The sequence below is a fragment of the Paralichthys olivaceus genome, chromosome 9, assembly GCF_024713975.1.
Source record: "Paralichthys olivaceus isolate ysfri-2021 chromosome 9, ASM2471397v2, whole genome shotgun sequence".
Taxonomy (NCBI): domain Eukaryota; kingdom Metazoa; phylum Chordata; class Actinopteri; order Pleuronectiformes; family Paralichthyidae; genus Paralichthys; species Paralichthys olivaceus.
Window position 1 is genome coordinate 24998850 of NC_091101.1, and position 24034 is coordinate 25022883.

Genomic DNA, 24034 nt, shown 5'->3' on the forward strand with positions numbered 1-24034 from the left:
AAGACACAACCTATGAGGTCTTCTCATAGAGAGTACACGTGAACAACAAACGAAAAGAAATACAGTGAAAGGACAAACTGAAATCCGCAGTTTATTCACATTTTATACACTTTTCTTCACCACCACATGAGAAGTTCCTCTTCAGCGGCTCCGTCTGTGCCCAAAGTGTGGAGCACCACAGCTAAAACCAGCTCCCACTGTGCATCTGTCCTGCCAGCATACATCCAGGGCCTGGATGCACTAACTCTAGTTTAAGCACTTAGTAAATTCATACCCTTTTTCTCTCAAGGTTGGGTCACATCCAGACGCCAGCAGACAAGAAACTGTGCACACAGCTGTTTCTAAAAATATCCATCTTAACAATTCAATCGGTTATCGGAATAGAAATGTCTTATGTTTTAATCGCACAGCACTTAGACTGAGGAACTTTGTCCGGACAGTGGGTAGTTAATACAATACTGTTTACAGCACTAGGCTTATGTACAACAGTGAGCAGCAAGTTAGCATGAATCTTATGAATATAAAAAATAACTTTCACAGTGGGATTAAGATCGTAGTTTAGTTTTTGTTGTGTTACTTTTAGTGTTTTTTATTGAGAATAAAATCAGAGAATGTGAATTAAGCTGGTGACTCGTGTTGATTGTGTTTGTGTGAATAAGTAGCATGAGATTTTTCCTTCTCAATAAAAATCGAATGTTTTTTAATCTATTGTGAATCAATTTAAAAATTACTGTAATCAGTTTTAATCTGGAGACTAAAATCTGGATCTAATTTGTAATGTCAAAGTAATCTGATGTTAAAAATGGTCAAATGTAAATAGGATTAAGTTTATGTTCCTATCTAAGGTAATTAGCGTGGATCGTGTTAGTGTGTGTTAGGGTAGTCATTATAATTTCAGTTATTATGTAGTCATAAGGTACAAGAGGTGAAATTATATATAATTATAAATATTATTACTAGTTTTCAATTTTAATCAACTAATCACTGATTTAGATCATATATATTTATATATATATATATATATATATATATATATATACATATATTTGATATTTAATATATTCTCAAATACGGAGAGAAGAACTCAACTTTTTTATCGTATTCAAGATCTTATTAAGAAATAAAAACAAACAATAAAGTTTAATTACTGCATCTTACATTTGGTTTTGTAGGTTTAATTAAGATTTTTTATTCTGCATCCAAAAATCCTAAATGTCGACGTTAAGATGGACATTGTTTTTTTTCACTGTGTGCATCAATACCACCAATCGTAGAAACCACAAAGCATTCTTCTAATATCTGATTGGCAGTGCTGACTCTGTTCCACGAGCGGATTGTCTAGTTTTTCACCAGCGTTTCTACACTGACAGCATCTGCAAACTCTAGCTTGTAAACATGGAGAAGAGGCGGATGAGATAAACTGGCCCGATAAGTTAAAGATAGATTTCAGCCGACAGCCATATCGAGCGATAGAAAATAGAAAATAGCTCTTGAATACATTCATGTGTTCCGTAGATTTAAATGTATCCATAGCTACTGTGGGTTTTTTTTTTTTTTTAAAAGCAGAAAACAAAGCATGTAACTGATCGTTCACTACAGACCTGAGACCTACAGTAAAAAAAAAAAAGAGGATTTGGCTTGACAGTAAAAGTATCACCGCTACGAAAGCAACAAAGATCTCAGTAAAAATGTCCTGTTAGCGAAACACAACGTGATGCGTAGTCTAGTTAATCAATCCATCACCTAAGGAACAATCTAAAACCTCACTCTCTCGTTATGTGATGATTACGCTCTGAGTTCATCGAGTGATTCAAAGGGAAAATCCACCCAAAGTCCTCACACTGTGAAACACTATTTCTTGATGTTTTGTGGTGTATTGTTGGACTGTAGATGTTGCGCTAACAATAAAAAATAAAAAGTAAATATAAAAACTATAATCTTTATCTTTCAAAAAAAATGGGAGAAAAAAACGTATATATCCTAAAATTCTGTGATGTGATTTCCTTAATATTTGAGATTTTTCTTGCAGTAGTGAAACCATCTCCGCAAGAAAAATGATTGTTTGGTTAAACTTACCTAATTAGACCTGAGACCTAATGAGTCACAATTTCTGGGATGTTTAGAGGCATTCTGGGAAATGTAGGAAATCAACACCTGGCCCGGCGTGAGATGAAGCAGATTGAATAAAAAAACACACTTATAATAATTAATTTTCACTAAATCATGAAGAGATTGAACCAGACGTTGGTGATTTTTAACAGTGTAAGATCATCTGATGATGGATTTTCCCGTTTCATTAACTTCTGAAAGGCAACCAGTCATTTGCAAATCGCTCCAAAACCAGCGTACATGTCAAACTCTAGATGTTTCATAATATTGTAAACATTTTTATAAGCCATGCTAAATTTTCCTCTGTCACAAACCTGTCTTTACATATTTCACCACTTTGTCGGAATCCTCTCGACCACCCACTCACACAGACGGCAGTTCACGAACATCTTTCCTTTTCATTAAAACTGGTTTTCATTGAATTTCATGTAAATTTCGACCGTTTCTCCGCCCGTTCACGTTTCTGCTGAATGTGACGCATCTGTTTCATGTGCAGGAGAAATAAAAAGGTTCCCTCTGGCCTGACGTGACCTTCAGGTGACAAGTACCAAAAAAAAAAAAAAAAAAAAAACCAAACAACAGGCATCACATTTATGGTCACGTCCTCTTGCCCAGTGTATCTTCAGCTTGGTTTTGTGTCTGAACAAATGTAAACGCAGACACAGCAGTCTTGTGAAAAATGCAGAGCAAGCCTGGCTCAGATTGATGCTGCAGGAGATGAGGTTTACGTCCGGCAGTTAGAAACCCTTAAAGTGGGGCAGGGGGACGCTGGAGAGCAGGTACAGTAAACGTACTGAAGGCTGTGATCAGTCTGGTTGAGTTGATCGCTGTAGAAACCTGCACGGCTTTGTTTGTTCCTCCGTCGTAAGGAAACCAGCTTTCATTGAGCTTCGTCTGGTCCGAGGGATGTGAAACATGGCTGGACAACAAATGAACATGATATATGATTAGAAAACCTCAAACACAATACAATGCACGTGGAGATTCATTAAAAAAATGATTGCACGTGAACAGTTTTGGAATAGTTTAAGTAAAACTTCTGCTTTTGGTCGTTCTATTCTTACAATTTAGTATAAATGCACAAAACAAGACTTTTCATCCTCTTTGACCTTTTTATCAATATACAACAATAAAACTGGTGAATGACAAAGTCTAATTTAGAAAACTTTTTCGCAAATTAGATTTTGAGGCTCGATATGAGAAAGTCAGAGTTAAATTGATTTCTTAACAAAAAAGGGCTCACGACTGATCCGAGGATCGAAACTCATCCTGCTGTGTGATCGGCTGCAGCAGATTTAACTGAAAGGCTTCAAAAATAAAACTGAGGGCAAACTCACTTTTTTCAGTTCCAGTTTTCGAGGGCACTGTGAAGACAAATGTTAGAGAAAGATGAACGAGGTATTTCGAAACATTAAAGTAAGTAATCCAAGTCCTAGTGTCATTTTTCCACATTGCACGACTCAGGGGACTGACGCAGCTCTGGCAGAGTTATGAAATAGAAGAGTGAAGTCAGTGAAGTTTTCAAGAAGAGTTTTCAAACACTATATTGTGCTTTTTTCCTTTTTTTTTTAAAACAATGAACTGTTCTTACAATATTCCCATAAAACCCTCTGGGACTCTGGGAGGAAATGTGACTTTCCCTAATATTAACTGCAAATAGTGTTGTAACCTAAAATTCTACTTTTTATAAAGAAATAAAATGAAATGGCAAATACTTTCACATGATTTCACGTAACGACACCTTAATGACAGCTTCAACTGCAAATACAATAAAAGGGCAAATGAGGAAAAGCGTTGCAGAATTATAATTGCAAGGATTCACACACACTGTTCTGATAATGATATGAAACGACTGTTTTATTACTTTAAAACTAAATTATGAAGAATAATGAACAGTAGTTAAAAAGGGAGGAACAAGCACATGCAGCATCTCTCTTCTACAACACTGACTCCGACAATCACAGCTAAACACAAACATCCTGAAGACAGTCATGGTTCGTTAGTGACTCCAAAAAATTAACAAATCTCACCATGCTGGTTTTCCTGCAAAGTCACTGTGAGCAGAAAGGGACTAAAACAAGCTGTGAAGAAGCGTAAGAGAGTCGGGTTAGTTGGCAGCACGAGAGACAGGAAGGCAGAAACACAGACGAGCGAGACAGATGGCGTGATGACGGCAGACGACAGCTGTGTGAGGAAGGAGTTTAGTGAAACGCCGCTGGAGAAGCAGAGCTCGGATTGGTCGGTGGTCCGGTACCTGAACGAGAGTCGGCTCTCTGTCACCAGTCGATGTGCCTCGGAGGAGCCGAGGCCCGCGGGAACCTGTTCATAGTGTCATAGGTTGGGATGCTACCGGCACAGAAACACAGAAACACACACAGGGAACAGCATTAACGGCACAGACGAGGATTTCAACCATCACCTTTATGTGAAACCGCTTCGTGCTTCTCGGCAAAGAGACGCAGGGCGAGCGGGTGACGAGCCAGAGAGCAGAACAGCCACGTCAACATCCTCTGAGGGATTGAGGCGGATGAAGTGTCGAAAGGTAAAGGGGCAATAAGTGAGAATATTAATCTGTTGTTCATCAATTCACCAGTTTTAATAGACAAACTTTATATTTTCTTTCTACAGGATCGTTTCAGAGCCAAGAGTCTAATTTACTTTCCTCTGGGATATAAATACGACTTTGTTAATAAATGTGTTTTAGGAGAATGAAAGAGGTCAGTGGTTTCAAACAGGTCAATAAAAGTCATTGATTACTTAGTGCCCCTTTAAAATCCAGAGTTTAGATTTAAGAAATAAATGTATTGAACAATATTTCTTAGAAAAGGATTTTTATAACGTCTTTGAAACTATAGAGGAATGAGAGGAGAGCTGTCCTCACACAAAGGACAAGTTCAATAAGTTTAAAAGTTGATGCTGGCGCCTGGTTTTGTTTGAGACTCGGCCGTCCTGCTCTCTGCCTGCAGCCTCGGTTACAGCGGGTAGTTTGGTCAAATGCACCCCCGTCCAAACGCAACTTAAAGAAATGAACATCATGCAGTTAGACGTGTTAATGAAAGGAGGAAATCAAAGGAGCAGCATTCCCAGCATCACACCAGAGCTTCACATGCTTGCCTCTCTCTGAACAAAATGATCAGGTGAACATTCATCGGACTTTGGCTGACTCTAAACGAGAGGAGACAGGATTGTGGGGTTTTTTTTCATTTCACACGAGTGTGTTCGTACAGCGTGCAGCAAGTGCCCCCCCGCAGCCCCGCCCCCCGGAAATAAAACAGAAGGAGGTTCGGCAGCAACAACGTGGGGATGAGACTTAATTGAGACAGACTGCGTGAAAGAGACAATAAATCCCTGTTGTCTTGTTTTATGATGTCAATATTTGTTTTTAAGGAAAAGTTTGATATTTGGAGGAATAAACTTTCTTTATGAGAGTGAGACAGGAAGAGTTTTGGAACTGGAGTCGTCCCAGGAACTGGAAGCACAACTTTTCACAGTGGCAGCTGTATTTTACAGGTCCACAGTGAAGAATAATTTAATTAGTTGTGTTGAATTAATCATTGACTTCCAAATGTATTTCCAGTATAGAAATTGCAATATATATGTATTATTATTATTTTTTTTTTCAAGAAATAAATGGAAATAGTCAGATTTAAAATGAAGGAATACAAAATTTCAAGGTAAAATCACACATGTGAACCTCATTAAAGAGGAAAAGTCAGAAGTGAACCAAAGTTAGGTGAGTTCATCCTCCTGTGCACAATGAAAACAAGATCATTTGTGGTTTTAGGGGCAGTTATGTGCTGAAGTATTTTCTTATTCCAGTTATTATTTACAGGACAGCACGAGTAAAGTTGAGCTTTCTCCTGCTTCCAGGTTTTGTGCGAGAGGCAAAGATAAAATAATCTCCTCCTGACCCCAGCTCCAAACTTCAGAACATCTGACTCTTGGAAAGAAAGAAATGAGAATGTATTCTTAAAAAGTTATTAAAAGTAAAAACATATCACGGGATAGTTCGCAAATAAAGCTACCATCACCCGTCAGCTTTTATCTACTACTAATTTTGCTCTCCTCTAGGTTTGGTGTGTGTGTGTGTGTATTTATGTGTATGCAATGAATCAACCCCCTTAAAGCCATGCATCGTGCAGCCACGTGCTCATCGGACCCCTTTCCCCAGGCATGCCTCCACTCCCCATCACATGCAGGCAACAGGATCAATATAACATTTACCTTGTCATCATAGGATTTGGAATACCTTGTGAACCCTCACTATGATAACCATTATTACCAATTTCCAAACTGAAAACAAACAAAATGTCGTATACAAAAAAAAAAAAGGGGGATGAAAAATGTGACGTGAGAGAAACGGCATGCTGTAAAAACGCTTTGCAAGAATGTCAGCGGATACACATTTTCTTATTTCGAGTATAAACCGTGATGATTTATTTACACTACAACTTACAAAAAAAAAAAAAAAGGAGACAGGTGGACTTGTAAGGTAATGATTGCACGAGCCCTTCATGTAAGGTAAGGGGCACTTTTCAAAAGGTAGCACACGACAAGAGACCACAGCATCCACCCATAAGAGCAACTCCAAGCCTAAAAACATCAACCAGCACCAAGAATTTAGTAAACAGTTCTATTTACAGGATCCAGAGAAAAGCACAGAGTGATAGAGGGCGAGAGGGACAGAGGGAGGTGGTCTTACGTTTTCATGGGAATTGTCTCAATGCTATAAAGATACACACAAAGAAACGACAAAATAAAAATGTTATTGAAGTGTTCAGCAATAGAACAGCAGCAGGAACGTCCCTGTAATACAACAACTGCTGCATTTCAGTTAAGCCATGACCAAAATCAAAGGTCCGTGAAGAAGAACAAAACGAATGTACAAATGCATCGCAATGTTTGTTTCTTTTCTTGTAAAGTGCCGAGTGCTTGACAGAGAGAAACCAAACGAAAAAAATGATAATAAAAACACGAGATGTGGAAGATGGAAATAGTAGAAATGGTTATCACAAAGTAAAATGCCAAGTCCCAGAAACAGAGGAACTACAAGGAAGAGAGAACGGAAGAAAACACAAATCAGCTACAGCGTAAAAAAAAACTCAACCATGAAACGTTTATTCATCTAAAAACATTAGAAACCAAGAGATTTGTTAAATTTGATCATTGAAGCGACTGAATTAAAACAATTTAAAGAGATGAGAGAACATTTGAATTACTGCAGTACAGACATACAGTTTCTTGTGTATTTACTTATTATTTCATATTCTATAAACTAAAAACCAAACTACTCACTCGTCGTAAACGTCCTCTGTGTCCATCCTGCGATAGAACTTGGCCAGTTTCACAGCCAGGATGATGCTCGGCAGCAGGAACAGAGTGCTGCAGCCCAGGCCCATCCAGAAAGTGTTCTGAGCACAAAGACAAACCATTCAACCTGGAATTATTCATCCACGAATCAACCGACAGAATATTCATCTGCTTCACTTAATCCCAAAAAGTCCAGTTCCAACTTTTTCTACATTTGAATTTCTTTAACTTTAATGAACATATCTGCATTTTGGAGTTTGGCGTAAAGAAAACAAGCAATTTGAAATATGTCAGTTTGGGCTTTGAGGTTTTTTTTCCCCCTTTAGCTCCATTATTACCATAGAGTCCACCAAGAAACTACAAGCTATGATTTCTGCGGTGTCCACCATGTTGCTGAAGGGTTTGCAGGGGGCCACCTCCATGGCCAGCTGCGGGAAACAAGACATGAAGAGAGAAGATTCAGGAATACAAGCTCCAGCCTGATTATGCTGCACGATACATCCGTGTACTATAACTTTACGTGCACATGGAAAACAACATTACAATAAAAATATTGTTCTGACTGTGATCGACAAAACAGCTCCGACATTTTCTTTATTTCTTTCCACGCTGTTGTGATTTCCTCAGTTTAACTCCGGCATGAAACCAACGGGCCACAAAGCAAATTCCTGAACTTTATAGAGGTTATAACTGTTATATTCGTCTCCTCTATATTTACTCCCGACACGCGAATGCCAGTAAGTCCCTGACGAGCAGCGGTGGTGAGAAAATGTGAGTCAACGCAAGCTCCGACAAATTAACAGATTCACACACAAACACTTACAGACGTTTTGACCCATTCTATGTACTGATGGAAGTAGCCAACGATGGTCGCTGTGTATTTTCCTGTTTCCTGAGGAAGAAGAGGACATGATGTGAGTCACGCATCATTCACAAATTAAGAATATATTATTGAGTAATTTCTATAATTACCCGATTGATTAACTGTGTGGCATTCTGGGAGATGAGATGTTGCGCAGCTGCGATGGCGTCGAGAACCTCCAAGACTTTGTTCTGCGGGAAGGAAACGAGGATGTTTGGGGTTTGAAGTTTGAGGTAAACTTTAGATTAAGTTCGGAGGAGTCGTTCACTCACCGGTAGATCTGAGGCTGTTCTCTCCAGGAACCTCATGCTCTGGTTCAACGCACTCTTTAGAGGAAAAAGTAAAAAAAAAAAACACAAAGTGAAACCAGCGATGACAAAGATTATGGATTAAACAACGACCGGACGTCAGGGATGAAAACCAACCGACACTTGATGACACTTGATGCTTCATTTCGGACATGCTGAAGAATTTTGCTCCAAAATTAAATATCCACAATGCAAAGAAAAGAACTGCTCACACACTGATCCGCACACTTTATGTAACAACAGTTTTTTTTCCACCAATGACGGAACAGAGTTGTCACAAAATGTACAACGACTGAAATAAAACAATATTCATTTTCTTCATGTGGATATTTTGCGATGTTTTGCAGAGCCAGACAGATTCACTGGGTCTACTTGTTGTTTATGTTTAGAACTTATTTTACATTTCAGAAAATGAATGTTTGAATTCAACATTTGGTTGTATTTGTGTTTTCTCCTGATTTATTATGATAAATAATTTACGGTTAACCTGTAAATTATTATCATTGCCAATTTAAAAACAGAATTATATTTTCTACACATGTTAATTCTCATTTATCCGGATATACCTGTATCACAACAGTCCTTATCGGTCGGGCTCTAATGTTTTGGTTCAAAACCCTTCATGTTAAACACCGTATATGATTTGTACGTAAATGTAAACACAAGAACACACACGTTATCCTACAACACCACTCACAGTGACATATATTATATTTCCGCATCTCTCTAAATGTTACTAAGAACGGACGGGGACACTAAATACACGGGATGGACACACGTGTGCTTACCCTCGCTCTAACATATTTCTTGAAGTTGAAGGAGAAACAAGAAACAAAACAAAGAAAAACACAAAGAGCTGCTGTAAAAGCTGCGTCACCACTGGCGTGAGCTGCTCGAGGCCGCTGCAGCAGAACCCTGGTGTTATTCAAAAGATCGGTATCGGCTTAAAACTGAATATTTGATTTGTTTCTCGCGGTTTGATGACACGTGCCCGAGCAGCGGAAACACGCTGCTTTTGATGATGTCGAGGGAGACGATGAAATATACAGTATTTTTCTCAGCACAATACCTTTCTCTTCAATAACACAGTAGCAGTGAAGTAAAAACAGTTTGAGGCCATGGCACCAAACCAATGAGCTCAAAGTGCTGGTTCTCTGAATTTCACCAAATTAAAGTTCAAAACATTAGATCAAGAAAACAGAAAGGTCTTTTTTTTCAATGCACAATTCTATAAACTGTTGGAAAGCACAAACAGAATAAAAGAATACAGACAGAACTATTTGAATAGAGAGTAAAGTGGAGCATGAACATGTGCAGTGTAAACACAGTGGGCTTTACCATGGCCTGCTCCATGGGGGTGATCTGCTGAGTGTGGATCTGTCGCAGTGTGCCGCTGTGGCCCTTCAGAGCCGTCTGCAGAGCGCCTCTGGGCTGAGGCAGATAAATGCATACGTTCATTATAAATATAAACCATCAGAGCACTGGAGGAAATTCAAGCTCGAATGAATCCAGAGAATCGGTCGTTATTGTTCGATTTAGTTTAAAACGCAACTTCAGACTTTCTGCTTCAAAGGTTCCGGTTCATAGAATTTGAACAACAACAGGAAACATGACGTCAGCTTTGAACACCGTCTCTGAATTTTTCTAATTTCCCTGATTCTGGAGGATCCACCTGGACTCTTCTATGAGCCACCTGAGGGCAGAGCAGTCTGAACTCTATGAGAGACCTTGTTATGTGTTCTTCAGAGAGCTTGAAGAGCAGGAAGCTCGAAACCTCCGCCAGCATCCGAAATTACATTTGTGAATCAGATGAAGCGTTTGTATCATCCAGGCACTGAAGTGTTCTTACCATGAGGTCTGTCTGAGCCTCCAGGTCTCTGGCGAACGAGAGCAGGTCGACCACGGTCACTCCTTTATTCACCTGGAGGAGGAAATTATAAAGAATGAAGAACTTTATCATTTATACTGTTTTTCATATTCCACATTTGAGCTCAAGACGTTTAAAAGTTAGATTTCATCTTTTCTAATTGTACGTTTACGTTAGAAATAAAAGCAGAATGGATGAACTAATAAATAATGTGATATAGAAGAAGACTGAGCTGCAGAATAAAACGTATTTAAACCACATCAGTTCATTTTCCTCCAGTGAATTCATTTTAATGAAGAGTAAACATTTACCTTTTGAGTTACGGAGCAGATTAAAGTCACAACAATGACGCCAACAAACAGACAAATGTTATCATCAGTTCGCTCAGACAGTCAGCAGAGAGGTAGTTTATATACTCCTCGGTTCTCAGTGCCATATACACATGAATACACATTTACTCCAGCACGAACCACACAGGTTCATATAGAGAAGCTGTGTTTAGACAGATGGAAAGATGGATACTGAAACAGGTGGACAGACGGACAGATAGAAGGGTTGGAGAAGCTTCCTGTGACTTATGTTTTGTTTCGTTATCTTATCTTATGTATCTTGTATTTTCTAATCCGGGACGTTACTGTATTTTCTTCCTAAGACGACTCAAACAAACATCTCAGGCCCTGGAGTGAGTGAGTGAGTGAGTTATGTATGAGGACAGGTGGTACACTTGGTCCTGAACCCTCTTTTCGATTTATTCCTCCCTCTTTCTCTGTCTCTCTGTGGAAATAACTCTAAGTGAACCTGACAGGTGGTGTTGGAGGAGACGGGGGGGGGGACGTCACTCTTTGCCTTGGCAGCCGTACTTCTGGATAATCGAGCTTCAGCGGCCCTCGACAGAACCCGTTGTGCTGTGTCATGTCGCAGCTCATATCAGGTAAAGCACGGCTGCCTGCGCTACATCAGCCGACAGCGATGGAGGAGGCTGAGCTATTTCTGGTAACACACCATTAAAGTACAACTGCGATCCCATAGTATCAGCGAATGTATAGAACAATCTAACAGCAATATTTACACAGGTCTTTGCAGAGCCGATAACTTCGAATCTAACTTCTAATATCACGGAAATAAAGTTTTTATATTTAATGTTTCTGCTTGTGTCTGTGTGTTCTTTCTTCTTCTTCTCTGATGTTTGTGTGTTTTCCTGCTCATTCATGCACGTCTGCTCACTCACACGTGTCAGTTTGTGTGTGTGTGTGTGTGTGTGTGAGACCTCTTCCAGATAGTCGGCGTAGTTGATCTCTGACAGTCCTGCTTCAGAGAAATCCAGGAGGTTCTGCTTCCCCTCCGCCTCTAACAGGATTATTCCTCTCAGGTCGATCCTGACGCTCTCCAGCTGACTCACCACGTCCTTAGTGAACTGCAGACAACGGAAGGTGCAGCATTAAGGTTTGAGCAGAATTACGTTCGGAGCAATTTAACAAAACCAGACTCATTTTGTGCATTTTTCTGAAACTGGGGGTCAACATATTCAGCAGTGTGGCAATTTAAAGGGATTATACAGCTCAGCCTCAAAGTTCTTGTTAAAAAAGCTGAAGTCTGTGTCCAGGAGAGACGTGGAATTACCATAAGTTTACATAAACATGGTTAACGTAATGAAAAGCTTCAACAATTCAAAACAGAACGTTGGGAAGATGTGGTTTGGATGGAAGATTACAAATCCCACGGAAATGTTTAGTTTTCTCCGGTTTGCTTCTTGTTTCTATCGTCAGCTTCAGTTTACATTAATAGATTTGTGCACAAAATCCTTGAGGTCTTGAACGGATTGTGATGCTGAACCGTAAAACTCGTCTCTGTCAACAAACTATTAAACAATTAGTCAATTTCTAACTTAGAAAGGCCGAACACACTTTTCTAACTGGCCACGATGAAAATCATTCGTTAGTTCGTCCCTGTTCTTGTTTTAACCTGAAGCAAAGATAAACATGATTTCAACACAGGAGGTCTTTAATACAAATGTGCATTTTAATCGTCAACACAGAAGAACAGAAGCTTTTTTTTGTTGCTCCGCAAAAAGAGAACGCAATAAAAAAATGTTGGCTTTAAAGTTGTTTGTTCCTCAGATGACATGGCACCGACTGTACGTTCACACAGGCTGAATTTCCCATAAAACCAAAGAAATGTCCAGCATATGAAGTTATTGTCAGAAGGATGGAATTAACTACAAGAGCTTAGCTCCAAAAACTTTAATCCAGTGGCAGAGTTTTCAAGCCAAATGCTTTATTGGTCGTTTTCTTTTCTTTTTTAAAAAAATCACGATTTTATGTTAAAATAGTTCATTGGAAAACTAAAAACTTGGAGAAGTTGGTTTTGTCTTCGTCATTTTCTGAGAACAACCAAACAAATAAATAAATAATAATAAAACAAAATTACTAGTAGAAAAAAGTAATAAATAGTAAACTTACTGGTTGCAATGCAGTATTTATATACACACCGGTCTAGAAACATTAAGACCCACAGAGTAATACATGATGCATGAAGCAGTGCTGTACAGATTATCATAATTTACCAATACAGCAGTGGTTTGAAAACTCCGTCTGTTCTTCTGTCTTTTCTCCAAAATGCAAAACAATTGTTAATTCGCAACAAATACAAGAGTGGAACATGGACGCACAGTGTGACTTCTGCAGTCTGTGTAAACTAAAGCTGGTGTGTGGGTTTGAATTTTAAAATGTTCTGGCATCAGCGATCCAGTGAGACAGCGTGTCTGACATAATGTTTGAAGAGAGCCTTGTTATAAACATATAGACGATGATAAAATAACCAGCCCACGGTTTGTTTTACTGACAAACTGTGAGATAGACACAGACTTTTGGCGACTTCCGCAATTCACAGGAATTTAATCAGGGAGAAATGACCAATGCACAGACGCAGCAGGGCCTCGTATCAGCTGTGAGCTAAAAAAAAATGAGCCAAGACAGTCGTGCCAACTGGCGAGGGAAGCACTGAATGAGTGGGGAAGGCAGAAGTGGCTGGCTCAGGGTCAGAGGGAAATAGAATCAGTGTAACGTCTCAGTACGCTGAGGTACGGACGTTAAAGCAGTCGGCCATCAGCACACACTTTAGGTCATGTTAGTGAAATGCTGCAGCCGAGGGCGGAGACGTCTGGAGTCTCATATAGATCATATGTTTATCATCCCATCCTGGATTAATATAACGTTTCCTAATTATCAACTTGAATGTGATTTTTGTGTCGTAACATTTGAATTGATTTATTAGATTTTTAAACGTATTTCTTCATCAGTTTGTTTCCACTGTGGGTAAATGACTAAACCAGTGCAGAGGCCCTCAAACTGCGTGTGAACGCAGCACTGAACAGAGTATCCTGAGTTTTTTACGAACCATTGTCGTGTTCAGGAAAGTGGAGATGTTGAAGACTTTGTCCAGACGCATGGCCAAGTAGATGCCTTTGTTCTCTTTGCACGTGCTGAGAAACGACACCGAGAAAAACACATGAACACAAAGACACAGAGACTGAGAGAGAGAAACATGTGAACTTAAAAAAGTTTCAGTGGAAACATTTGCTGCCACCAAGTGAAATAGACTGGAAGTACATGAAGTATCCTCCTCTGCAGACGGGATGTGAAAGATAAATGTTGTCCGTGATAAAAACCATACAGAGTCTCATAATGTACACAGCTTTAGCGCCGCTTGCTTTGTAATGCACGCGGCCGCGCTCTGTTTGGGAACATAATGACTGCGGGTTTTCCCTCCCGGTTTACTGAGGATGTGCAGCGTCTCACTGGAGGGAAATGATGAAAGCTGATGTAATCGCTGAGAAAGAGGCAGAAGAAACGCAGCAGAGGACGTGTAGGGAAATAAATTATGCTAATTGTCTCCTTAATGTTAATAGCAACTCTCTTTTCATTTGCATTGCCATCAATGGAAGTTAAATATTCAGCCTGCACCAAAACAAAACTGAGAGAGAAATGTGAAAACTGGCATCATCAGGGAACATTACAGGCTCTAATTGAAAATGATCTCGTCTTGCTGCAACATCCTTTAGTTTTGTTGACAAATGTAAACATGAATTAAAGATTTAATCGTCACCTAAATACGACAGAAAAAGAAGTTTTCTTTGCCTGTATAAACTCTCTGCCGTCAGCTCCAGCTCTGAGTCGTTGTACATGTATCCTGGGAGGAAGTTCCTCCACTCCGGGTTGACCAGATACGGGGCGTCCACGACCTGCGGGACAACAGGACGCGTGATCAATAACTCTCATGGGAGGCAAATTGGATCGATCAGTAAATTGAATAAGCGTGACTCGCATTATGCAAAGCAGAATTTAATGGAAGGGCGACGCACGGACACAAAGAAAGCAGCTTTTCACGTTTTGCTTTTCCTGTTTTAATCTAAACGGGAACAAAAACTAAGAAATGGCTGTGTAAGAGCTACCACCACAACCAAATAAGGATTTCTGGGCGCCAGTGAAAACACGGATATTAGGGAATTAAAAAAAGAATTCTGATGCCGTTACATCTGCTGATGTATACAGCACATGTTAAAAAAGAATGGTCAGTGATTTCTAAGATGAATAAATGTAACTGACGCTTGATATTATAACATAACTATATTATTTTCTTCAAATGTAAATGCACTTCTTTTCTGCCTTATCTATTCTGTTCCTCAGAGAACCGATAAATCGCCCCCCAAGGCGTCTGGATGTATGACACACAACATATAATAATATGTTCTAAACAAAATCACATTTACTACTGCACGTTTTGTTCCTGATGTTCATTTCTCGTTTATTCAGGCTTGTGACTTGCCTTGAAGAGCTCTTTGGTGTGGAAAGGTTCACAGACAAGCTTCTCAATGTTCCCTCCAGCCAGGAACATGGTGGTCACCACCCCCATCAGCACCCAGGAGAAGATGAAGCTGAACCCGACGCCGCTGCGGAGAAGAGCAGACGGAGCCTCAGGTACGAGGACATGGACGTGCAGCGGGGGAGGAGAATCAATAAAGTCGGATAACAGTGTCAGTTTAATGTATAATGTTATATAGAAACCATCCATAGGAGCAAGAGGAGAGGAGCAGGAGAAATAACGAGATCTGTTTCTCTCACACAGGAGAAGAAAAACACTTTCTATTAAATAAGGGGTTTGTCTTTTCTGTTAATATTATATATTTGGTTTTTTTTTTATCTTAGGGGGAACCTGTGTGAGTAAATAGATATATCATGGGAATATGATGTTATGTCTTAAAAACAGGTAACTCTAGTTGTTAAAACTTGTCGAGGGCATTTGTTGACTTACGCCATGAGCATCGTTCCTCCCGTATTGGAGATGCAGCCGCGTGTCGTGGGCGAGGCGTGCTTGTCGTATCCCAGGGTGCCGCACAGCAGGCCGAGGTAGTTGAAGGCCAGGACCAGGACCACCATGCAGCACAGAGCGATGCAGCCGATCCACCTGTAAACAGCAGGAAGAGCTGGTGTGAGAATAATGTTCCGCAGCTGAAGCCTCAGCGGCTGAAGCCTCAGCAGCTGAAGGCGCTGAATTGAAAATGTAATATCCACTGATATGTCATCTTGGCTTTCTCTCCGTTTTAAACTGAATAATGTAGAAGTGATGTGAATATTTCATAATTGCAAAATATTAGTTCAGGGTAATACAGTTCACATTAATTATGCAGGAGCTCGTGAGACGAGTCTGGTCAAGCCAGATATCAAGTGTATTTCCAACTTTATCATCGTTTCCTGTAGTTTCTGGATTTAAAACATCGTTTCTTGAAAAATGTAAGGACACTGTTAGTGGACGTATAGCTCAGATGTTAGGAGATCAGTGAACCTGTAGAAGTCCATTTTGTCAATTTCAGGGTAGTGGTCCTCAATCTTAGCGTGAGCGTGGCTGATGTAGATGGTGAAGTTGGACAGAAAGCTCTGCACTGGGAACGCCTTGGAGAAGCTGCTGATGTTGTGGCCGATGCCGTCCACCAGGTTCTGGACACCTGAGAGACACGTCAATCAATTCAGCAATTTTCTTTTCAGTAGAATTATCCGTGTTAAGATATTATAAAATCTCAGAACAAAGCTAATTTTTAACAGTTTTTCTGACTTGTAGTTTGATGATTTAGAACATATATATCTCAGTGAGTCATAAGGAATACGTTTAGCACCACAGATGGCAGGAGATCTTAAATAAATACTGAGGGATTATTTGTGTTTGCTTTCAGAAAACTGCAAAATGTCACTTACCCTCCACAACACTTCTGGTCTGTTCAATCACCATATGAGGCGTGTCATTCAGAGAGGAAAAGCCCTGTGGGAGGAGAAGGGACAGACAACTAAAACATGGTCGACAAGGAAACTAAGTGAAGGTTGGAAGTCTGGTAATAAATCAAGCTGCAGAGTGAGAGAATCCACAGACACAGTAAATGCTCCAGACTCACCCGCTGCACGATGGTGCTGAGGTCCGTCCTCAATACGTCGTTCACTTTTTCCAGCTGAGTGTTCACACGGGGCAGCTGAAATATAAAAAGAGACCATGAGACACTAATAAACATGCACAGAGGTAAACCATCAGAACACGTGCAAGAGAATATAAATGAAAGTTAGATGGTCTGTAAATGTGTAGTTTTTTATTTACCCGTGTGAAGTTGGCGCTGATCTGCAGCTGGGACAGCGACTGGCGGATGTTGCGGCACAGCTGGGCAGTGGTGGCGTCTGACCTCTCGTCGTGGCAGCCGGGGTCGTTGAGCGTGCGGTTGATGTTGGTGCGGACCAGGCTCAGGTTGAAGTTGAGTTTCCCCGTCCCCTCCTGGAGGACCTCCAAAGACACGCTGACATTCTCCAGGGCCTCCTTGGTTTCTCGCATGGCTGCGTGGAGAGAGAGAGAGAGAAGAAGAGTAATGAATGATTTATTGAGATCCTTCAGTTCTGTTCTGGGACATTCAGTCAAATTGTTGTAACAGGAAAAGCCCAAAATGTAGACTTATATCCAGAGCAGTAAAAAAAACTTTTTGAATATGAAGCAAAAGTTTCTGGGGCAGAGACAAACTTCAAATCTTAGCAGCTGGTACAGTTATGTATGTCATCATGTCATTAATTAATCAGATTTATTTAGTGTGTCAAAAGGGAAAGTTCATTTAATGTCACACATTCATTCTGGATGCACAGGAGGCCTGAGCCGAGTACTACACACTGAGCATCAGGTCCGAGCCCTGACGCTTGTAATCAAGGTCAAACGGTGTCTGTGTCCTGGTGCGACCAGAGACGTTGTTCATAAAGATGGACGACGCATCTCCACCTCCTCCAACTATCTAGAAATTAATCCAAAAATATTCCAGAAACAAACCAGAGTCTGCACAGAAGGAATCATAACGAGGAGCTGCGCTAACGACGTCCTGTCTGTACACGCACTCTGAATGAACACTCTACATCTGTGTGATAAGAAACACCTAAAATGACATAAGCCTGTCTGTTAACATGGAGGAGTTTGGATTTATGACCTATACTGCAGCCAGCCACCAGGTGGCGGTCAATACACTTTGGCATTGCTCACAGGGAGCTGTCATGTCGTCCATCTTTATTTACAGCGCGTGGTTTGACTCTGTAACATCCGAATTTAGACTTTTGACTGCCGAGCATCACACTTTTTGATAACGATGATCAAACATGAACAGTGTGAATAATGAATGAACGATGTGACTGTTTCCTGCAGCAGATTTTTAAAATCAAACGGGATAAAGAATGAAACAAACACTGGCATCCTCGAACACAGGTATAAAAGATGCAAGAGGGTAAAGGAGGAAACAGAGGATCTATTATCACACTGTTAAATGCTCAGCAGCACATGAGGGAGTAAAGTGGATGCTGTGCTAAATGCACAAATACCATATTTATGGTAATGTGTTTTTCTATTCAGTTAAACATTTGATACCTGGAGCTGATTAAAGATTGTTTGAAGACTCGGCTCAGGCCCGGTAACACAATCATACACACAAACATTAGGGACACAAACTGAAACCACAAACACATCTGTCGTCAGGGATTCTGTCACCTAATCGATCGACATGTGTTAAAAAAAGCTCAGAATTAAAATAAAACAGGACTGGCTTCACAAACGCATAATTTCTTATGCTCACTTTACAATGAGGGAGTTGAACGGAGGATTTCCAGGAGATCCGGTGACGCCATTAACTTAAAACTGCACCGTGCAAGATTTTATCAATGGAAACAATATGGTAAAGTCTGAAAAAATGGAGGAATGAACTGTTTTTATTTCACATTTAAAACCGTCCAGAGGGTGGAGGTGGTGAACCTAGAGAATAATACTGACTCCAGAGTTAAAGGAGACACAGTGTCCTCAGATTCAGCTTCAGCTTCATCACTGTCAAATGTTTTCATGCTCTAAAGTTCAGTGTCCTCTGACTGTCCATTGCTGCAGCTCCTCTTTTCAGCCTCTGTCTGAAACTCTTGGTTTTATCTCCTGTCTCTTAACGGTTCCCCTCCCTCAACCACTTCAGGGTTTTTAAACAAACTAAAATTTAATTTAACACAAAAGGCATCACATGTCTCCTTCAGGAACGACAGATGATGCTCTCTCCTTTCACCACCTCCTTTCACCACCTCCTTCCCTCGGTGAGCTCAAAACTCCAGATTCTAGAAAACACTCTGAAGTTGCACCCCCGTGCACCAGAGTGAGATGTTGCGTTGTGCAGTTTTAATAAATGAAGTGGTTAAACTCGGGGCTCTGATGAGTCCTGGAGGGTCACAGGGGAACAAACCACAGGGGCAACACCATGGTCAAAGTTCACAGGGTCAGGGGGATCAAAGCATTGTGGGTAATTGTTCAGTCGCTGTTACCTTTGATGGCTCTCTCGATTTTCACTTCATAAAAAAGCATAAAAAGAAGATTTGAGGGGGAAAAAGCGCTGAATGATTATAAAGTCATTTAATTCACAACTGGCATCATCTCACTGAACCTAGAGATGTAACGTGAGCTGCGATGCTGCGTCACCGAATGGGACGTGATGCATCTGCAGCCAGAGCTTCCACTCGACAGCTGTCACACCTCAGTCATCAGATTACATCGTGACCGAGAGAAGAAATTAAAAAAGAGCGGATGTACCTCCGGCCATGTTGAGCACTCTGTCCAGGGCTGGATGGACCTCCTTATCCAGCTGATCATGTATCCTTCCACCCAGTAGAGGACCTATATCTGCAGAGGGATAACATCAGAGCGTGAGGTATGAAGTTTTCCCTTCATATTAAAAGCATCACAGCTTCTGCTGGTTCTAACTTTCAGGAAATATCTGCCTGCAGTTGTAACACAGGAGAGAAGCAGGATGAACAGAGGATCCTGTGTTACAGTCGCCACTGGAGATATCCAGACCTAGTTATGTCACAGAAGTGTTGGGGAAAACAAGTCATGGAGAGGAGACGCAGTTCATCTCCACCTCCTTCACCATCAGACACGAGGGGAGGGTCTACTTACGATTCAGGTCGTAGATGACTTTCTTCTTGGCCGTGGCGTACTGAGATATGAGGTAATCAATTTGCTGCGAACGGGAAAAAAAACAGTCAACAAATGTTTGTCATGTTTAAAATGGAGACGATGAGAGAAAGTGAGGCAAGTGTTCTTTAAAATGAGAATCACGTTGGATTCCTGTTCTCAAATAACAGAGAGAGAGAGAAATGTAATGTGACCAGTCCACGAATTTAAAATTCCAACACTGACTGAACCTCCGCTCGCCTGAATTTTAACTCTTTTCTTAACATTTAAATTTTGAATTTCAAATGCCTGCATCGTTACATAATTTAATTTCTGGGACTGTTATGATCTCATCTGTTTCGACAACACACACACACACACACACACTCTGAGCGTTCTCTTACCATGGGTGTGTCATTGGTGAACGTGTGCAAGTCCCTCATGTTGCTGTTGACCAGTCTGCGGATGTTCTTCACCTGAGAGCTCAGGTTCTGATTGGCAGCGTACGCACACAGCACGCCGATCCTGCAAAGAGACCACAAACACAATCACTGTGACCTTTCTGCTCCGACATCCGTCACAGGGGGGGGTGCAGAGCAGAAACAGGAGATGACATGTCATCAACAGTAGAGGTCAGTGTGCACCACCAAATTCACTTTGACATTTTCAGGAACATCCTGAAGAATGAGCAGAGGTGGAAAGTAAAGTAAAAGTACTCACTCTGCAGAAGGATTTGTAATACTGGACTATAAGCAGAAATACTTAGACATCTATAATAAAACAACAGGAAACGCAGGAGAGTCCAGTCGAAGCTCCGAGGCTCGATCTGCACAATCAAAGTTCTCGGGGGTTGTAAACATATTCAAATTAAATGCAAAAACACAGAATTGCGTAAAAGCACATCATTAAAGTGAGTCTCTCACATACTTCAAACAGACCTGGTACGAGGCTTAATTAGCTCGAGCAACATCAAGGGAAAGACAGCCCATAATATTAAGCTGTTTCCACGACTCACTCCAGACACAGCTGAGTTTTTCTGCTCCTCACGGCAAATGCACTCGTGTTAAGTGCGTTGCATGTGTGTTTTTATTGCTGCACTGATCTGTGAGCAGGTTCAGGGTTTATCATCTAGACTGATTTATATTATTCAGAAACGGAAACTAGAAACCTGAGCTGCAGCATTTGAATCTATGTTCATAATTTAGGTTCTACTGAGACACATTTTAACCATTTTTATTCAAATGGGAAGTAACTTTCCTCTAATTGTGTTTAAGCTGCATGTTTGAAGCTCTGCAGCTCATCAGCCCACAGAGAACTACATGATGTGAACGTCTCCAGACAAATGAAGCTAAAGAATCCACGGTCTCATCAGCTCACATTCTGTCTCATTGATCCAGGAATCAAACTCACTGAACGGACAAAGCAGCAGCAGACGTATGAACGCCTAAAAAAAAAAAAACACAGCGTACATCTGTTTACCATTCTTTATCTCTCGATTCCCTGAGGGCGAAATATCTTTACACATTATAAACTTGTTGACAACAGACCCTCCCGCTCTCCAGGCTGAATGTGCCAAGATGTTATCGGGGGAGATTGATTTAAGAAAAAAACTTCTCTCCAACATATTGTGTATTTTCTGAAAAACTGTGACGGGCGTGAGGAGGAGCAGCTTCATGACGGACGTGAGGCGACTCACACAGAGGAACAACAACAGGGCTGAGTCAGGGCCTGACACTGGGGAGGTTCACGTCGATGCAGATGAATCAGGCTGTTGTTGTGACTCACTGTATAATCTGCATGTGGGCCTGTGCATCTGTGTAGGTGTGTGCAGCAGCAGCGTGTGTGAGTACAGTAAGAGTGTGAGTGCACTGCACGCGAAGTGGGGTCGCGCTCCGTTCACCGTCTTATTGTTGATGCATGGAGAAAGTGTGTGTATATGTGTGTGTGTGTACTTTGTCTCTGCAGCCCTCTGATGTGCACAGTCACAGTCTCACTTTGTGGTTATAATCCTGTTAATCTCTTCTAATATAACCTGAATTATGCCGCACACATTTCGTCACATTAGGACCTAAAAGTAGAAAATGTAAAGTCACATTCTCATTTTTAGAATTCCAGCACAGACAGACGACTCCGCTTGGTGGATTTTTACAGTTTTAGTCCGACTGGTATGAATCCACCGGCTCCGGAGGTTCAGCACCTGTTGTTTACCTGACGGTGCATGAGAGGAATCGCCCCGAGAGACTTTCATTTCATTTCACAGCCAGTCGTGAGAGAGAGATTTGATTCATCGCAACGTGTCTGTAATTCTTCAGAGAATCTCGGAATCCAAGAGGAATTTTCCTCCATAATCAAAGGAGCAGAATCAAAGCACTGAGACATGAAATGTACGTTGGCGTCTAACCAGGGATACAAAAAGCAGAAAGGTGGAAAATAATATGCAAATGATTATTTGATCCTTCGTTTAATGTGTCACATGGATGTCGGAGCATCTTTCAGTTTGTCCGTGATGTGTTCGGCACATATGTTATAGTTTACGCGCATTAAACACGTGGAATGATCAGAATCCTTAAAGGACAAATATTTCACAGGGTCACGTGTCGCACCCTCCGGAGAGAAACTGCTCTCGCCGCCGTGTCTGGAGGAACTGCGCGGGGGTGATGTCTGACATAAATAGCGAGCGGGCCGAGAGTAAACGGCGCTGTCGTCGTGTGCGCGGAGACTTGGTGAGAAACTAGGCCAAACAACGAGGCTGAGACACAGTGAAGTGGTGCCATCCGGAACCAGGGGAAGATTCAAAATGGCCACTGTCACAACAAAAGCCTTTTGTCCAACACTTTCTCACTTCTCTCACTCGCTCTCACACATTTTCAAAGACGCTGTCTCTTCCATTTTTATATCCACGACTCCTCATCCCTCTGTCTGTGCTTCTTTATCACACAAGCCCATGCTTCCTTCTCTCTCTCGTTAGTTTTTTCTGCTCTGACTCGTCTCCTCCTCGTCACCTTTATTCCTCAATCTCACTTTTTTCGTTGTTTCCCTCTCTCTCACTATTCAACCTCTCCGCCTCACGCTTTACTCTCAGTTTTCCGAACCGTACCCTCTCTCCTCTTTTGCCCCCGGTTCCCTCTCTCCTCCACCTCCCTCTCTTTTTCTTTGTCTCTCTCTCTCGCTGTCCACCAAGGCCGCAGGAATCTGCAGCCAAACAAAGACTCTTTGAGAAGAACGCCAGGCGGTTTCCAACGACCTGCGTAGCACACGATCGTGCACCTTCAGCGAAATCAAGTTTGGGCTCAGTTTGGTTGTTTTGTTCACTTCTAGTTATCATTATTTTCTGAGAGTAAAGACGAGAACATACAAATTTGTGTTGCAATGCAAAAGGGATCAAACAAACTTGCAAGACTGAGCTGAAAAAAAAAACTGAAAATAGATGAGAGATGCTGTGAAGAGGATTCTTTTCTCTCAGCGTTTGAATCCAGGCAACAGGAAACAAAGACGCTGTGGATCCTCATGAGGGTCAAACGATACCAGCATGTTATTCCACCTAAGATTTAATGGTGTCTGAAATATCACATATAACAAATGAATATATTCAATTCCATTTTTATAAGCAACAGCATAAAAGCGACTGGAGTTTAGTGTGTGGAAAAGACTCATGAATTTTGCATGACGGCAGAGAAGAGAGGATTTAAGTTAGAATGTGGAGGTTTGGCATAAAATACATAAAACATAACTTTTCACCAGTTTTCACACGCTCACAAATGGACGTGTTTTCTTCCGGAATATCAATGTTCCATAACTTGACTCCTACTGAACCTTGAGCTTCAACTCACCATTATTTTACATGATTGTTGTTAGTCATCAGATGATTTGTGCACTTAGGTGATTTACTGATTATTCATTAGTAGCAAACGTGGTTAGAAAACTTTGCAGGGATCAAAGTTAAACCATTAAATGTCTTTTTGGACACTGTAATATTATTTATTCCACTTATATTTTCTATATCTCCTTACACTTACTTACTGATGCCTATTTTTGACTCTTGCTGCAGTAATATTACAAATTTCCCCCGGGTGGGACTAATAAAGGATCATC

At 41.0% G+C, this 24034-nt stretch overlaps 1 protein-coding gene across 28 annotated transcripts in view; it reads right to left on the reverse strand.

Moving 5' to 3' along the window:
• Positions 1 to 78: 78 nt before the first annotated feature.
• prom1a (prominin 1a) overlaps positions 79 to 24034 on the reverse strand; it is a 62587-nt gene continuing 38631 nt past the window's right edge. For 4 of the 28 annotated variants that reach the window (XM_069531010.1, XM_069531009.1, XM_069531014.1 and 1 more), the window contains 26 exons: positions 20347 to 20467; positions 19946 to 20009; positions 19580 to 19669; positions 19315 to 19338; positions 17096 to 17325; positions 16899 to 16973; positions 16705 to 16768; positions 16298 to 16457; positions 15767 to 15919; positions 15281 to 15404; positions 14593 to 14696; positions 13853 to 13937; positions 11724 to 11870; positions 10439 to 10510; positions 9928 to 10020; positions 9378 to 9395; positions 8554 to 8607; positions 8392 to 8472; positions 8243 to 8311; positions 7758 to 7847; positions 7405 to 7520; positions 6812 to 6835; positions 6334 to 6402; positions 4364 to 4455; positions 3447 to 3473; positions 79 to 3028 (listed from right to left, as the gene is read on the reverse strand). In XM_069531010.1, coding sequence (XP_069387111.1) covers positions 4386 to 4455; positions 6334 to 6402; positions 6812 to 6835; positions 7405 to 7520; positions 7758 to 7847; positions 8243 to 8311; positions 8392 to 8472; positions 8554 to 8607; positions 9378 to 9395; positions 9928 to 10020; positions 10439 to 10510; positions 11724 to 11870; positions 13853 to 13937; positions 14593 to 14696; positions 15281 to 15404; positions 15767 to 15919; positions 16298 to 16457; positions 16705 to 16768; positions 16899 to 16973; positions 17096 to 17325; positions 19315 to 19338; positions 19580 to 19669; positions 19946 to 20009; positions 20347 to 20467 — 2197 coding nt within the window. In that variant the 3' untranslated portion in view covers positions 79 to 3028; positions 3447 to 3473; positions 4364 to 4385. Of the gene's footprint in view, positions 3029 to 3446; positions 3474 to 4139; positions 4191 to 4363; positions 7156 to 7404; positions 7521 to 7757; positions 7848 to 8242; positions 8312 to 8391; positions 8473 to 8553; positions 8608 to 9377; positions 9396 to 9927; positions 10021 to 10438; positions 10511 to 11723; positions 11871 to 13852; positions 13938 to 14592; positions 14697 to 15280; positions 15405 to 15766; positions 15920 to 16297; positions 16458 to 16704; positions 16769 to 16898; positions 16974 to 17095; positions 17326 to 19314; positions 19339 to 19579; positions 19670 to 19945; positions 20010 to 20346; positions 20468 to 24034 lie in introns of those variants that run through there. The other 24 variants (XM_069531018.1, XM_069531013.1, XM_069531019.1 and 21 more) reach the window with 22 other exon arrangements.